Source organism: Jaculus jaculus, chromosome 10 (genome assembly GCF_020740685.1).
Source record: "Jaculus jaculus isolate mJacJac1 chromosome 10, mJacJac1.mat.Y.cur, whole genome shotgun sequence".
NCBI classification, from domain to species: domain Eukaryota; kingdom Metazoa; phylum Chordata; class Mammalia; order Rodentia; family Dipodidae; genus Jaculus; species Jaculus jaculus.
The window spans coordinates 14,641,275-14,655,675 of NC_059111.1; the positions used below are offsets into that span (position 1 = coordinate 14,641,275).

Below are 14,401 nucleotides of genomic sequence, written 5' to 3' on the forward strand. Positions count from 1 at the left end.
GTAATTCCTAGATCAAATATAAATGTGAATAGCACTACTGCAGATTGTATAGTATACGTATAGAACATATATATACTCAACTTCTGTAAGGTACTATTGTGAGCTGAATGTTTGCTTCTCTTCACATACACCCAAGTTCATACGGTGAAGCCCTAAATCCCAGTGTGCATGCATTTGGAACCAGAGCCTGTGAGGCAGTATGGGTTAAACATGGTCATAAGGATAGGTCCCTAATCCAGAAGGAATGATAAAAAGAATTTCCACCATGTGAGGATGCAGCAACATGGTAGCCATGTGTAAGCCAGGGAGAAACCCCCACCAGGAACCCAACTGTTCAGTACCTTGATCTAGTCCCAGAACTGTGAGAGATAAACTTAAGTTGTTTAAGCTGCCTGTTATTAAGTTTTGCTATGAGATATTTTATTATGGTAGCCCAAGGAAACCAGAGTGGTATAGCTAGGTCATAAGACATGCATATATTTAGCTGTAATACACCTATCAAAGCCAGGCCTGCTGGAGAGATTGCTTAGTGGTTAAGACATGTGCCTGGGAAGCCTAGGGATCCAGTACCCACATAAGCCAGATGCACAAGGTGGAGCATGTGTCTTGAGTTTGTCTGTAGTGGCTAGAGGCCCTGGCATGCCTATTCTACCTGCTTCTCACATGCTTGCTCTGTCTCTCTCTCTCTCTCTTTCCTCTCTCTCAAATAAATAAATAACAAACAAAATATATTTTTTAAAAAATCCAGCCCTGTTGGGACATACCTATAATCTCAGCTACTTGGGAGGCTGAGGCAAGGGCATGGCAAGTTCAAGGTCAGCCTGGGCAAGATAGCAAAATTCCATCTAAAGCGAATCAAAATACACACTATCAAAATTTTTTTTTCCAAAAGTGGCTGCCAGCAGTGCATAAAAATTCCAATTGTTCCACTTTGGAAAAACTTGCTCCGTTTACTCACCAACACTTAGTATTTTCTGTCTTTTCTACTTTACTCATTCTAGTGGGTATGTGATGATAGTATTACTTTGTGACTTTGATTATTGAAATTAAGTGCTTTTTACTCATTTATTGGACACATGGATGTTTTTCCCTTGTGACAACTCCATTCAGATTTTTGGTCTATTTTTGGATTCAATTGCTTTTCTCTTAATGATCTGGTGGGGAGTGTTCTAGATATCAAATGCTTTGTCAGACTTCATATATATATTTATCAGTATGAATATATATGTATCTATGTATCCAGTCTGTAGTACATTCAAAAAACCACAGGGGGGATGGACAAACAGAGAGAGACAGAGAGCTAGATATAGAGAGAGATAGGAAGAGTCAAAGAACTTTGAGTGAGGGAAAACCCTCATCTGTGATGAGGTTTATCCAAGAGGGTGGCTTCCGATAGAAGTTCTTTTTTTTTTTTTTTTTTCCTAAGGTAGGGTCTCTTAGCCCAGGCTGACCTGGAATTCACAATATAGTCTCACGGTGGCCTCAAACGCACAGTGATCCTCCTACCTCTGCCTCCCGCATGCTGGGATTAAAGATGTGCACCACCATGCCCAGCTTTCAATAGAAGGTCATTCACTAGCCTTCATTATGAGAAAATGTAGCGAGCCTAATACCTAGTTTTCTCTGTCTTTGTCTCATGGGTCACAAAACCAAAGGGACTCAAGTTCTGTTCCAGGGGTATAGCATATGTTTAATTCAAATTTCTTTTATTTTTCCAAGGTAGGGTTTTGCTCTAGTCCAGGCTGACCTGGAATTTACTATGTAGTCCCAGGAGGCTGGCCTTGAATTCACAGCAATCCTACCTCTGCCTCCCAAGTGTTGGGATTAAAGGCGTGTCCTACCATGCCTGGCTTAAATTTCACTTTTTAATGTTTTTATTTTTATTTATTTATTTGAGAGAGAAAAAAGAGAAAGAGGCAGATAGAGAAACAATGGGCACACCAGGGCTTCCAGCCACTGCAAACAAGCTCTAGACACATGTGCCACCTTGTGCATCTGGTTTAAATGGCTTTGCAGGCAAGCACCTTAACTCCTAAGCCATCTCCTCAGCTCTCATTTAAAAAATAATAATTTCTATCACCAAAAGGAATATAATGCCAAAACTTAAAATACTACAAATTCTCCTCACATTAATTTGAGGTCAATTCTTTTTGGTATACATGTAAAAATTAATCTCCTGCTACCATTTTTTGTAATAAAAGTACATACCTACTTTTCAGGGTGAATCATTTAAAAATTATTCTTTTTTGGTATTTCTCTACCAGGGTCATTTTCTTTTTCACGTGTATGTGTGGTGTGTATGCATGTTTATATGAAGACACGTGTACACACACATGTGGGGCCCTAAGATGGCCTTGGGCATCGTTCTCAGATACACAATCCACGTCTTTATTTTTGAGAAACTGTTTGCAAGCAAAACCCCAAGTTGGGGTTCCAGTGGCAATGTGGCTGATCTTGGCAGCCTCCCTAGACTAGTCTCTGCTGGCCTTACCTATGTCTTCACTGTCCAGGCTCCTTGGCTTCCTTCCTTCCCATCTTCTGATCCTGGTTCTTCAGACTTCATATTTGTTATTATTTTTTAAACTTTTTGGGGGGAGGGGTTTCAAGATAGGGTCTCACTCTAGCCCAGGCTGACCTGGAATTCACTATGGAGTCTCAGGGTGGCCTCGAACTCACAGCAATCCTCCTACCTCTGCCTCCTGAGTGCTGGGATTAAAGGTGTGCACCACCATGCCCATTTTGTTATTACTTTTTAAAAAATATTTTATTGCGCTGGAGAGATGGCTCAGCAGTTAAAGAGCTTGCCTGCAAAGTCTAAGGACCCAGGTTTGATTCCCCAGTACCCATGTAAGCCAGATGCACTAGGTGGCGCATGTGTCTAGAGTTCATTTGCAGTGGCTAGAGGCCCTGGCACACCTGTTCTCTGGCTCTCTCATGTAAATAAATAAATATATATATACTTTCATTTATTTGCAAGCAGAGAGAGACAGAAAGAATGAGAGCACCAGGGCCTCCAGCCGCTGCAAATGAACTTCAGATGCATGCACTATTTTGGGCATCTGGCTTTATGTGGGTAGTGGGGACTCAAACTCAGGTCACTAGGTTTTGCAGGCAAGTGCCTTGACCACTGAGTCATCTCTGTAGCCTCATGTTTATTATTCTACTTACCCAATTTTCTTGTAATCCCCTTTCCACTGAAAACAAAACTCAAGACAATAAACCACTTTCATTTTGTTTGTTTACGTATGAAGTTAATATCAAAAACTTGAACTTCGCAAACACTCAGGAATAAAACACATTGTGTTTTATAATTTACCTTAAATACTGGAGTGCTGTGACAGATTTAGTTTGAAAAGGATTTTTGAAACTTTACTTTAAAAATCACAGATCTACAACATCTCAGGGATCAACTATCCTTCTCTAAGCTACAGAACAGAAAACCTAGACACAGTGTCCTACCTGAATCATCAATAACAACACAGTACTACCTCATTTGCATCAGGTACTTTCCAGATACCTCCTCTTACTTATGTATGATCTCTCCACATCAGGTAAGTTTAGGACAAATGAATGTAGTACTTCTTCAGAAAATAGGTGTTATGTAAGTTATTACCTCAACAGGTAAAGTTCAGGAATGCTTTTCCTGAGCCAGGTGTGATGGCATCTACCTTTAATTGCAGCACTCGGGAAGCAGATGTAGGAGGATAGCTGTGAGTTCAAGGCCACCCTGAGTACATTGTGAATTCCAGTTCAGCCTGAGCTAAAGTGAGACCTTACCTCGAAATACAAAAAAAAAAAAAAAAAAAACCTTTTCCTAAAGTAATAGACTCTAATGGATGACTGAGGTTTGTAAAGGTTGGTAACTCATAGAATCCTACTCTGGCATTTACCAGGTTTCTTAAAGAGAGTGATGGCTCCTGGGCACTGCATGGAGGAGAAGCGATTATATAACTTTAAGGGGAGGGCTGGAGGGATGGCTTAGCAGTTAAGGCGTTTGCCTACAAAGCCAAAGGACCCAGGTTCGATTCCCCAGGACCCACATTAGCCAAATGCACAGGGGGCCCACGCATCTGGAGTTTGTTTGCAGTAGCTGCTGCGCCCATTCTCTCCCTCCCCTTTCTCTGTCAAATAAATAAATGAGTAATAAAATATTTAAAAAGAAAGACAGACAACTAACAGGGTATTTTCTTATGTGGCCCAGGCTGACCTGAGCTCACCATCCTTCTGCCTCAGCACGCATGTACCACATCTGTTTTGTGACAGTTAAAAAAAGGTATTATTTATTTGTGGAAGGGGAGGGAGGAAGAAAGAGAGAACATGAATATATGAATGTGAATGGGCTTGCCAGGGCTTCTTGCCATTGCCTGCAGATGCATGCATCACTTCGTGCAGGTGACTTTACGTGAGGATTGGGGGTGGGGATTGAACCTGGGCCATCAGGCTTTGCAAGCAAGCGCCTTTAGCCACTGAACTGTCTCCTTTATTTATTTATTTATTTATTTATTTATTTATTTATTTATTTATTTATTTATTGGGGGGGAAATGTAGGGCTTATTTGAGACATTGAACACGACTGAGGCCATAATCACAAACCTGTTTCGGTCCAGCAGTGCCAGCGGAGCATTTTGTTCGGCCCCGGGGCCCAGCGCTTGGAAGCGGGTCCCGAGTGTGAGTTCTATCCACACATTTCTCCTTTTCCTCACTGCCGCAGTGCTAAAACCTCGCCCCCGAGTCCCCCTTGTCGCCCTGGGGTCACGAGTTATGATACCAGTGGTGCCAGGGGGCCGCGCGGCTGCTTTACAGCGCGTGTCCCTCACACCTCGCGCCGTCGTCGCTCCAGCCCGCTTGCCTCTCAGCTGGAGGCCGCGTGCCCGGCTGCGCACGCACGCGCTCGCACGCTCGCGCGCGCACGCGCCGTCGCAATCCCCCGCGGCTCTGTGGCTCTCCCTCCCTCCCTCCCTCCCTCCCTCCCGCTGGGCGCTCCTGCCGTTCGCCCCTAGGGGGAGGAGCGGGCACGCGCGCGCACGCACGCGCTGCGGCGGCCCCGCCCCCTGCTCCCCGGCGGCGCGCGCGTGCCCGGCCAGCTCCCAAGGAACACAGCAGGGCGGGGCGGAGCGGGGCGGGGCGAGGGAGGAGACGGGGAAGGGGGGGGCATGGAGGTCTTGCGGAGGGCCCACGAGGCCGCGCTCCGGCTGCTGCTGTGCGGGCCCTGGGCCTCGGGCGCCGCCTCCCGCCCGAAACCCCGCGCCTCCGAGGTGTTGACGCGGCACCTGCTGCAGCGGCGCCTGCCCTACTGGACGTCGTTCTGCGTGCCCTACAGCGCCGTCCGCAACGACCAGTTCGGCCTGTCGCACTTCAACTGGCCGGTGCAGGGAGCCAACTACCACGTCCTGCGCACCGGCTGCTTCCCCTTCATCAAATACCACTGCTCCAAGGCCCCCTGGCAGGACCTGGCCCCGCAGGACCGCTTCTTCACGGCGCTCAAGGTCGTCAACCTCGGTGAGTGGCGGCGGACGGCCCAGGCCGACCCGGCAAGCCAACACGGCCGGCCCACGGCGGCCCGCGATGTCCAGAAAGCACGACGCCGCTGACAACGTTCGCGCACGGCCGGCTCCGGCGAGCTGGGGCCCGCTGGTTTGCAAGCTGCCTGCGCGCGGTTAACCCGCCACCCTGCTCCGGCCCCACCTCCTTGGCACCCTCCCCCCCCCAGCAGGTGGTTACACCCCTTTAAGTTGTGGGCCTCACACTGCTGGGACGCCCGCATCACCCCTGGGAGGGGACAGACATCCATCCTGATTGCCCTGCCACTGTCAACCCCGGGAAGACCCTGCACTGCGCGGAGAGCGTGTAAGGAAATGTCCTCCCTGGACAGCGGCGCTTAAGAAGTCTATCCCTTTGCATAGCCCGATTCATTCCCATAGAACATCACCCAGTGCCTTAATAGGATCAAAACCGGGGCTACATTTTTTTTTTTTTTTTTTTAGTTTCTGTGTCTTTATTTGAAATCCCAGCCAATTAGTTGTAATAAAAGCACCACGGGTTCTCTCTAGACGTAATTGTTTCTCGGGTGCTGGACTTAAGGTACTTAAAAGACACTGCCTCTGGAATATTTATGTGTTCCTCAAGATAATTCTGAGAGCATTTACTCCCAACCAGATATTTATTTTATTTTGGTTTAATGACAGAAGAAACAATATCACGGATCATGGATGTGACACGCTTTTATAGGTCAAGGAAATATATATATATTGTGCCTCAAAATATTTGGATCTATTAATAGCTGTTAGAAAATTCATCTAGATTTCACAGGCAATCTGATCCCTTGTCATCCAGCTAGTTTTTTTTTTTAAATCCAAAATTATCACTAAACCCTATGCATCTGTACTAGTATTACATAATCTGTATTCCATTCACTTTAAATATGACATTGTTGTCCTGGTTATAATAACTTATTCATGGGACTTTTGAGCCATTACTCTACTGGGAGTACCCTGACTGCAATCCAAAAAGGAAGAGATTACTTGGCAATATATATATAGTTCTTTAAAAATACATTTATTATTATCTAATAGACTTTACAGAGTATGTCCACTAATTTCGAGCTTGGCATAAAGTTGAGATGAATTTAAAATAATTCAGTTCTGTGATATCTGGAAAAGCCAGAGTGATGGGTATTTTTAGCATTTTTCAGAATCAGAAGGAATCATTTGTTTTCCAAAGACAGAGTAAGAGGTTAGGAAATTGAGAATGACCAAGCTGTAAGTAAACCACATGGACTAGGTGCCTTTTTAAAAAAAATTAAGTCACAATTTTAAAGCTATATTTTGCATAAGCTTGCCGTCCTGATCAAGGGCTTCTCTTGAAGATTATTATGACATCCAGAAGAAACTGTTCCCGCATAGAAAAGTTAAACCTTTGAGAAAAGAAACAGTAGTTGTAGTTTTTCTTCTTCTTCTTCTTTTTTTAATGTGGAAGAGGGTAGTCTTTTTGAAATTCTAAAAATACTGCTTCAATGCAAATTAGAGTCTTAAGCAAAACAAAAAGGGAAACTTTTGTTCATACATGCTGGAATAGAAATTGACTTACACTTATAAAGGAATTTTTTCTGAATTTTTGTTTTTACCAATTTGGTAACAATTATTATTATTTTTTTAAAGCTTTGTCCCAAGGAAGGGCCTGAGGATGAAATTACGTTGTCCTTTCCCAGACTGTGATGGACAGTTTGCCTCTCTGGATCATCAACACATAGTGTATTAGTAAGAACACAAAGCGTGGATTCCTCTTCCCTCCTTCCCAATCAGTAGTTATCAGAGTCATTCATTTTTCCATTTTGTAAATAATCAGGATTTCCGGCCCCCCATTTGCCGCCTTTCTCCTCCGCCTGGTCTTCAGCGGGGCTGACTGACATTTTGCTGATGGTTTATCAGGCTGAGTGTCCTGCTGGGAAATAGATTGAGATTCAAGAAAAGCAACTTACCATTGGAATGAATGGGTAATCGGAGACCGACTGCCAAGTTCTAATTTTTTTAAAGTGCTTAATTTGACAGTGGTTTACCTACTGTTCAGCTGACTCGACATGAATTATTATGCAAAGAACCAATTTTCAAGTTTATTTTGATGTTTCATGTTTCAGATAGTCCAGGAGAAAATTAATTTTTCATAAAATCTAAAAGATTTCAAAGCAGATGTGCTACATGCCAGGATTTCCATGTATAAATTGTCAAGGATGCAAATCTTCCCATCTAGTGCATTAGTCTCCCTGTATTCCACAAATAGATGGGATGGTAGGGGGAAATACAGAATTTCTAACTCACTTATCACAGTTCCATCCCCTGGCAAAAAGCATTACTCATAGTGGCTTCTAGCTGTTTCTTAAGAGATAATGTAGTTATTATTAAACTAATAATCGTTAATCAGTCCTCCATTTTAGTTGAAAAACCAGGCTGTGTATTTGCATGAATTTTTTTTACCAAAAGTATACATTTTTAAAGTATCAATATTTAAACTGTGATAAATACTATAATATCAAAATCTCAGTGTCACTACCATTCCTTAAAAGTTATATTCTTAGCATTGATTTAAAAGGCATATTTTAATAGCTTACCCTCAGTACATTTAGAAGAAAACAAATCATTGTTTCTAGAGCCTGTTTTTCTTCCTTTCCCCACTAGTATTCAGATTTTGGAGTTGTATTACTCTATTTTGAATTTACTTTGTATTTCTACTGCTCCCTGTACCCCATCCTTACATAGGCTCACCTCGTTGATGCTCTGTTTTATCCACCCTCCCCCCAATACCACTTACCCTTTTCTCTTTTTGGGGAATAAATGATTCATAAATAGGTTTATTATCACAGTTGCCAAGAATTTTGTGTAATGTTCAAGACATTTGTGATTCTTTGGGGCATTATCAAGACAGGGAAGGTAGTATATATTGTAAAAGGTTTCACAGGCATTCTGAGGGAATTCTGTGATAATAACCAGCTGTAACCCATTGTATCTCTAAAAGTAGGAAGGCGCCCCAGCCTGGGTGGGTGGTGTCCCATCGTCTCACTGCCAGCCCGCAATGCCTTTCCTGATGCTTCACTGGCACAGAGGCTGGGATGTAGCTTCTCGGGGAGCAGACAAACAGGGAGCAACCCAGCAATGCACTCACGATGACCAGAACCCCACCAGCCTCTTCTTGCAGAAAAAATAAGAGAAAAATTCAGCACTGTGACCAGTCTTGAACATGTGTTGATTTCCCCCTATTAACTGGCAAGAAGGTGACTTTCCAAATGTGCAGCGACGCCTTGGGATTCTCTTTCTGCCCACTGCCCCCCTCCCCGGGATCGACACAGTGAAGACTTGCACAAAGCGTGCAATGCTTGCCATCGATTCACTCACCTGTAGTGTTGCATACATGTCCTAATATGTTCATGGTTATTTATTTTAAATAAATGCCTTTAAGAAGATAGGAATTGTGAACCCTTGCTTGGCATCCAACACAGTATCATATACATATGAAGGCTTAGCCTCTATCTCTGGGTCATATGCATTTAGTTTGATGTATGGCAAATGGCAGTTAATTTCAGAGCAAAAAGAGCTCATCAATGGCAGCATTCCAAAGAAGAGGTTGAAACAAGGCTGTTTTCAGATCAGTTACTAACCAGAGTGTTTCTTTTTTGCGCCTGTTAGATCAGAATCTTCTACATGTTAGGTTTTGCAGACAGTTATTTGACCTACTTTCTCTCTTAAGTTGTACAAAAATTACTTCCGCATCAGCGTTGTTATCTCACTTAAAGGACAACGTTGACCTAATAATTTTAGCTCAGGGCGAACAGGCAGGAGCGTTTTAAATTAATGAATAGGCTTCATTTGTGAAAAGAATATAGAATTACTTCATAATTACTTGAAGATAATGAATTAAGAAAGCGCTTTGCATGAAAATTTACGTCAGCCTTATCTACAGTTTTAAAAAATCTCTAGGCTCACATAACTGCCACTATGTTTCATAGACACAGATGAACCTGAGCTCTTGCGTAACATTGCTGCAAAGTCTTATGTGATTAGTGATATGACAGATAGGTTGTGTCGTGGTTAACAAGCCTTAGTGTTTGTGAATAACATACTCGTTTGTTTTCTAGGTATTCCGACTTTATTGTATGGATTCGGCTCCTGGTTGTTTGCCAGAGTCACAGAGACTGTGCATACCAGTTATGGACCAATAACAATTTATTTTCTAAATAAAGAAGATGAAGGTGCCATGTATTAAAAAAAGTGTGCATTGGGAAAATGCATGTATCAGTGGAATTTCTCCTGTGAAAGATTTATTTTTGATTGCTTAAAATAAAACTTCTGCAAACACCTTTTTCTTTCTACATGTAGCATTTTAAGATGAATCATTGCCCTCCGGAGGGAAGCTTTTCACACATGGTTATATGCTGCATACTTGGCTTAGCTCATGGGAACTACGAGCACACGAAGTTTCATACCAGTTTCCCTAGAACTAGGTTAGACTACAGATTAAAAAAAAAAAAAAAAAGAGCATGTGTGTACAGATGCCTTAGCTAGGTGTTGATGGCACACCTGGACTCTGCAGAGAAACAGTGAAGTCCTACAAAACAGAAGATGGAAATTCATTGTGGGAAATATAATGTGGGAACAAGATTATAGGGTATTCAGTGGGGATAATATTTTGTCATTGGCAGAGCCAAAATTAGTGAGCATCTAATTGCAGTCTGAAAACCAAAGCATTCAGCCACCAGGATTTTGCACAGAAATGTTTTTAAAGCTTTTGACAGAAGGGGTTGGGGTAAAAATGCTGTTGCACTCCTATACTCCTAGTACTTGGGAGGTGGAAGCAGTAAGATCAAAAGTTCAAGGTCATCCTTGGCTAAATGACAAGTTTGAGACCAGCCTGGGCTGCATAGGACCCTGGCTCAATAAATAAACAAAAAAAATTGAATCCAATTCCATTGTATTTTGAGATCTGATAATGACTCTGGTTAATGTAAGTGCAGCAAGGTGAATGAAATCAAGACTTCTTAAAAGGTAAAACAGCATGCTGATAAAGCTGTAAGAAAATTAAGATCTGGGAACACCCAGAAAAATTAATTTGGTAACTGTTTATAAGAGCAGTGAATTGTAATGGTACACAGCCATACAACTCTTGGCCGTGGGGAGTGGGCTGAGATTTTAAAGGCCTGATGGCACTTTTGCATTAGAATTTTATTAAGTTAATTGCATTTTTGAAAGCAAAGTCATTAAAAAAATTTATCCTTGGGGATAGCCACAAAATACCCAGATGAATGGTGAATTTCAGAAATTTGGAGTAATTTAGGGAGAACTAAGTAGAACTATTTAATTTCTAAACCAATGGGTGTTTAAGATTTATGATCTCTCCCATAATTACAAACATACATTATATAGCATTTTATGTTAATGTGTTGCTGATACTCTGCAACGTTTACACAGTTTTTTGTAGGGAAACATTTTATAAAAGTTAATCTAACTAACATTTGGATGCTCACTCCTGGCAAATCAGTAGTAGAGAAAGCCAATGTCTGTGATCGAAATAATATAACCACAAGGATAATGTAGTGCATACTGGTCCCCTTAAAGGTAGTCGTGATTTTTTTTAAAAAATAATCATTTTTTAAAATATTTATTTATTTGAGAGAGAAAAAGGTAGATGAGACAGAAAGAGAGAGAAAGGGCATGCCAGGGCCTCTAGCCACTGTAAATGAACTCTAGATGCATGTGCCAACTTGTGCATCTGGTTTTACATGGGTACTGGGGAATCAAACCTGGGTCCTTAGGCTTTGCAGGCAAGCCTCTTAACCACTGAGCCGTCTCTTCAGTCCCAAAAGTAGTTGTTTTTGAATGTGCAACAGAGAGTGAACTGTTCTATGTGGTGTTCCCTTGTCTAGCAGCTATTCTAAATAACACTTTAATCAAAGTAGTACTTACAGCGATATATTTAGTCCAGAAGAATATACGTGACACTAGTTAAATGAATGGCTTACACAAAGGAGACAGTGTTACATTAAGCTTCATTAATAATAAAACTGACTATTAGCATTTTGCAAGGAAAGCTAGAACTGATTTCCCTCCATAATGGGTAAAGTTAAATAACTATAGCTCATAAGTTTCAAGTCAAATACTGCTCATTCATTGCTACTGATCTTGTCAATAGCTGCTTAAAGGTTTGGTCCCAATACAAGGCTGATAAAATGTTTTTTAATTACCAGGCTATAAATACAGTTTTTCAGTAGGCGTCGTCCCTCCCTTCACGTGGGCCTGTTTGATTTCTGATAATTTGTACCGCTGACTCCGCTCGCTTGTTTTTCAGTAGCTCCTGTCAGTGTGTGACTTCTTGTCCATATGGTGATAGGTAAGTCTCCTTGGAGAACATCTTTGACAAACTACCCTATTGATCTCTGTAATTCTCTGCTGCTTGCAGCATTAAACAAAGCCTTGATTTCTTGTCTAATGTGCTCACTGTGTAACAATTAAGCAAATGTAATATTTTCTTGTATTACATGAAAATCAATAGACCTCTGGCTTGGGCGGAGTTGATCATGGTGAAGGATGAACTCAATGGTGGCCAAGGGCATAGTTCAAACATCAAAATATTATTTATTAAATCTCACAGTAAACTTCCTGGTATAGAAATTGCTTCTTATTCAACAGTAAGGGTTCAGGGCTGGAGAGTAGTTAAGGCACTTACCTATGAAACCTAAGGACCTAGGTTTGATTCTCCAAAACCCACGTAAGTAGGATGCATATGATGGCGCATGCATCTGGAGTTTGCTTGCAGTGGTTAGAGCCCCTGGCATGCCCATTCTCTCTCTCTCTCTCCCTCTCTCTCTCTCTCTCATAAATAAATAAAAATTTAAAACAGAGACACAAGAGTAAAAGCTTAATTTGTTCTTTAAAGTTGCATATTATAAGCCAGGTGTGGTGGCGCACGCCTTTAATCCCAGCACTTGGAGGCAGAGGTAGGAGGATCACTGTGAGTTCAAGGCCACCCTGAGACTACATAGTGAATTCCAGGTCAGCCTGGGCTAGAGTGAGACCCTATCTCGAGAAAAAAAAAAAAAAAAAAAAAAAAAGTTGCATATTATATGGAGGTATTGTGGCCTAAAAAATAAAGAAAGGATAAACCTAGGAAACCAAGATGTCAAGTCTATTTTTAGTGTCAGTGCTGTGAGTTTTTTAAATAATTTTTTAAAACATGTTTTATTTTTTTTTTTTTTTGAGAGCAAGAAAGCGGAAAGGAGAGAGAGAGAATGGGCACACCAGGGCATCCAGCCACCACAGACGAATTCCAGACACATGTGCCCCCTTGTGCATCTGATGTACGTGGGTCCTGGAGAATCAAACCAGGGTCCTTTGGCTTCACAGGCAAATGCCTTAACCACTAAAGCCATACCTCCAGCCCTAAATTTTTTTTTTAATTTTTTGTTTATTTTTATTTATTTATTTTGAGAGCAACAGACAGAAAGAGAGAAAGAGGCAGAGGGAAAGAGAGAGAATGGGCACACCAGGGCCTACAACCACTGCAAACGAATTCCAGATGCATATATGCCACCTTGTGCATCTGGCTTATGTGGGTCCTGGGGAATCAAGCTGTAAGGGTCAGAGAATCACTGAAGAAAGACCCTGGACTCAAATAGTATGTAAAAACAAAGAGCATTTATTCTGCAGAATCAGCGAGCATGTGGGGGTCAACCATTCATACAAAATGGTAACCCTGAGAGGAGCACGCAGGCCCCTTTTAAGCACAGTCAGGGAAATTTTAGGAGTTACAACATCTTTTAATGTGATTGGCTAAGCAAGCAGCAGTTACATTTATATACCATTGATTGGCTGTGGCCCAGATTTTACCATCCTTAGACATGCTTAGACATGTTTTAGAGACCGTGCAAGAACTGACTCAGCCCTGGAGCCCGCTATCTCAGGCAAGTCTTTTTTGGTCATAGTCCAGAGGTATTGCAGGAACTGACTCAGGCCCCTGGGCGGCTATCTTCCCAGGCCACATGTCAGGATCACTGTTGATTAACAGCCCTTTGTTCGTGGTTTTTCCCAGAAGTCTTGCCTGCCTCTCCAGGAAACTGAAACTTAAGCCTAGCTGTAAGTAAACTGGAGCAAATTTGATCCTCTCAAAGCCTTGAACCTGGGTCCTTAGGCTTCGCAGGCAAGCGCTTAGCTGCTAAGCCATCTCTCCAGCTCTAGATGGCTTAGCGGTTAAGTGTTTGCCTGCGAAGCCTAAAGACCCTGGTTCAATTCTTCAGGTCCCACATAAGCCAGATGCACAAAGTGGTACATGTGTCTGGAGTTTGTCTGCAGTGCCTAGAGGCCCTGGTGTGCCCATTCTCTCTCTCTAATGAATAAATAAAAAATAAATATAAAAATAAAATAATTTTTCAAATATTTTATTTGTTTGAAGGAGGGAAAGACAGATTGAGAGAGAATGTGCATGCCAGGGCCTCCAGTTGCTGCAAATGAATTCCAGACCAAGCGCCACCTTGTGCATCTGGCTTACATGGGTCCTGGGGAATCAAAACTGGGTCCTTAGGCTTCGCAGGCAGGCACCTTTAATGGCTAAGTCATCTCTCCAGAGTCTGGTGCTGCACTGGACCTAAGGCTAATATCACTACACTTTTGTGTTAGTTTTTCCACCTGTATGTTGAGAAGAACAAAAGACCTTCCTTCCTTAAAATGTTATCACGAGGGGCTGAAGAGATGGCTTAGCGGTTAAGGCATTTGCCTGCAAAGCCAAAGGATCCCAGTTCAATTCTCCAAGACCCACATAAAGCAGATGCACAAGGGAGCACATGTGTCTGCAGTTTGCTTGTAGTGGCTGGAGGCCCTGGCATACCCATTCTCTCTCTTGCTTGTGTTCTCTCTCTCTCTCT

At 42.3% G+C, this 14,401-nt stretch overlaps 1 protein-coding gene across 1 annotated transcript; it reads left to right on the forward strand.

Moving 5' to 3' along the window:
• The first annotated feature begins 5,153 nt into the window (after positions 1-5,153).
• On the forward strand, positions 5,154-9,859 carry C10H15orf61 (chromosome 10 C15orf61 homolog). The gene is made up of 2 exons (XM_004662567.2): positions 5,154-5,499; positions 9,626-9,859. The coding sequence occupies exons 1-2, from the start codon at positions 5,154-5,156 to the stop codon at positions 9,751-9,753; spliced, it is 474 nt and encodes a 157-aa protein (XP_004662624.1). The 3' UTR covers positions 9,754-9,859.
• Positions 9,860-14,401: the final 4,542 nt, after the last annotated feature.

Bases quoted from the DNA above. Each gene is read 5' to 3' on its own strand.
- C10H15orf61 (XM_004662567.2), top strand. From the start codon at position 5,154: ATGGAGGTCTTGCGGAGGGCCCACGAGGCCGCGCTCCGGCTGCTGCTG. The intron at 5,500-9,625 runs GTGAGTGGCGGC...TTTGTTTTCTAG, and splicing joins GCTCAAGGTCGTCAACCTCG to GTATTCCGACTTTATTGTAT.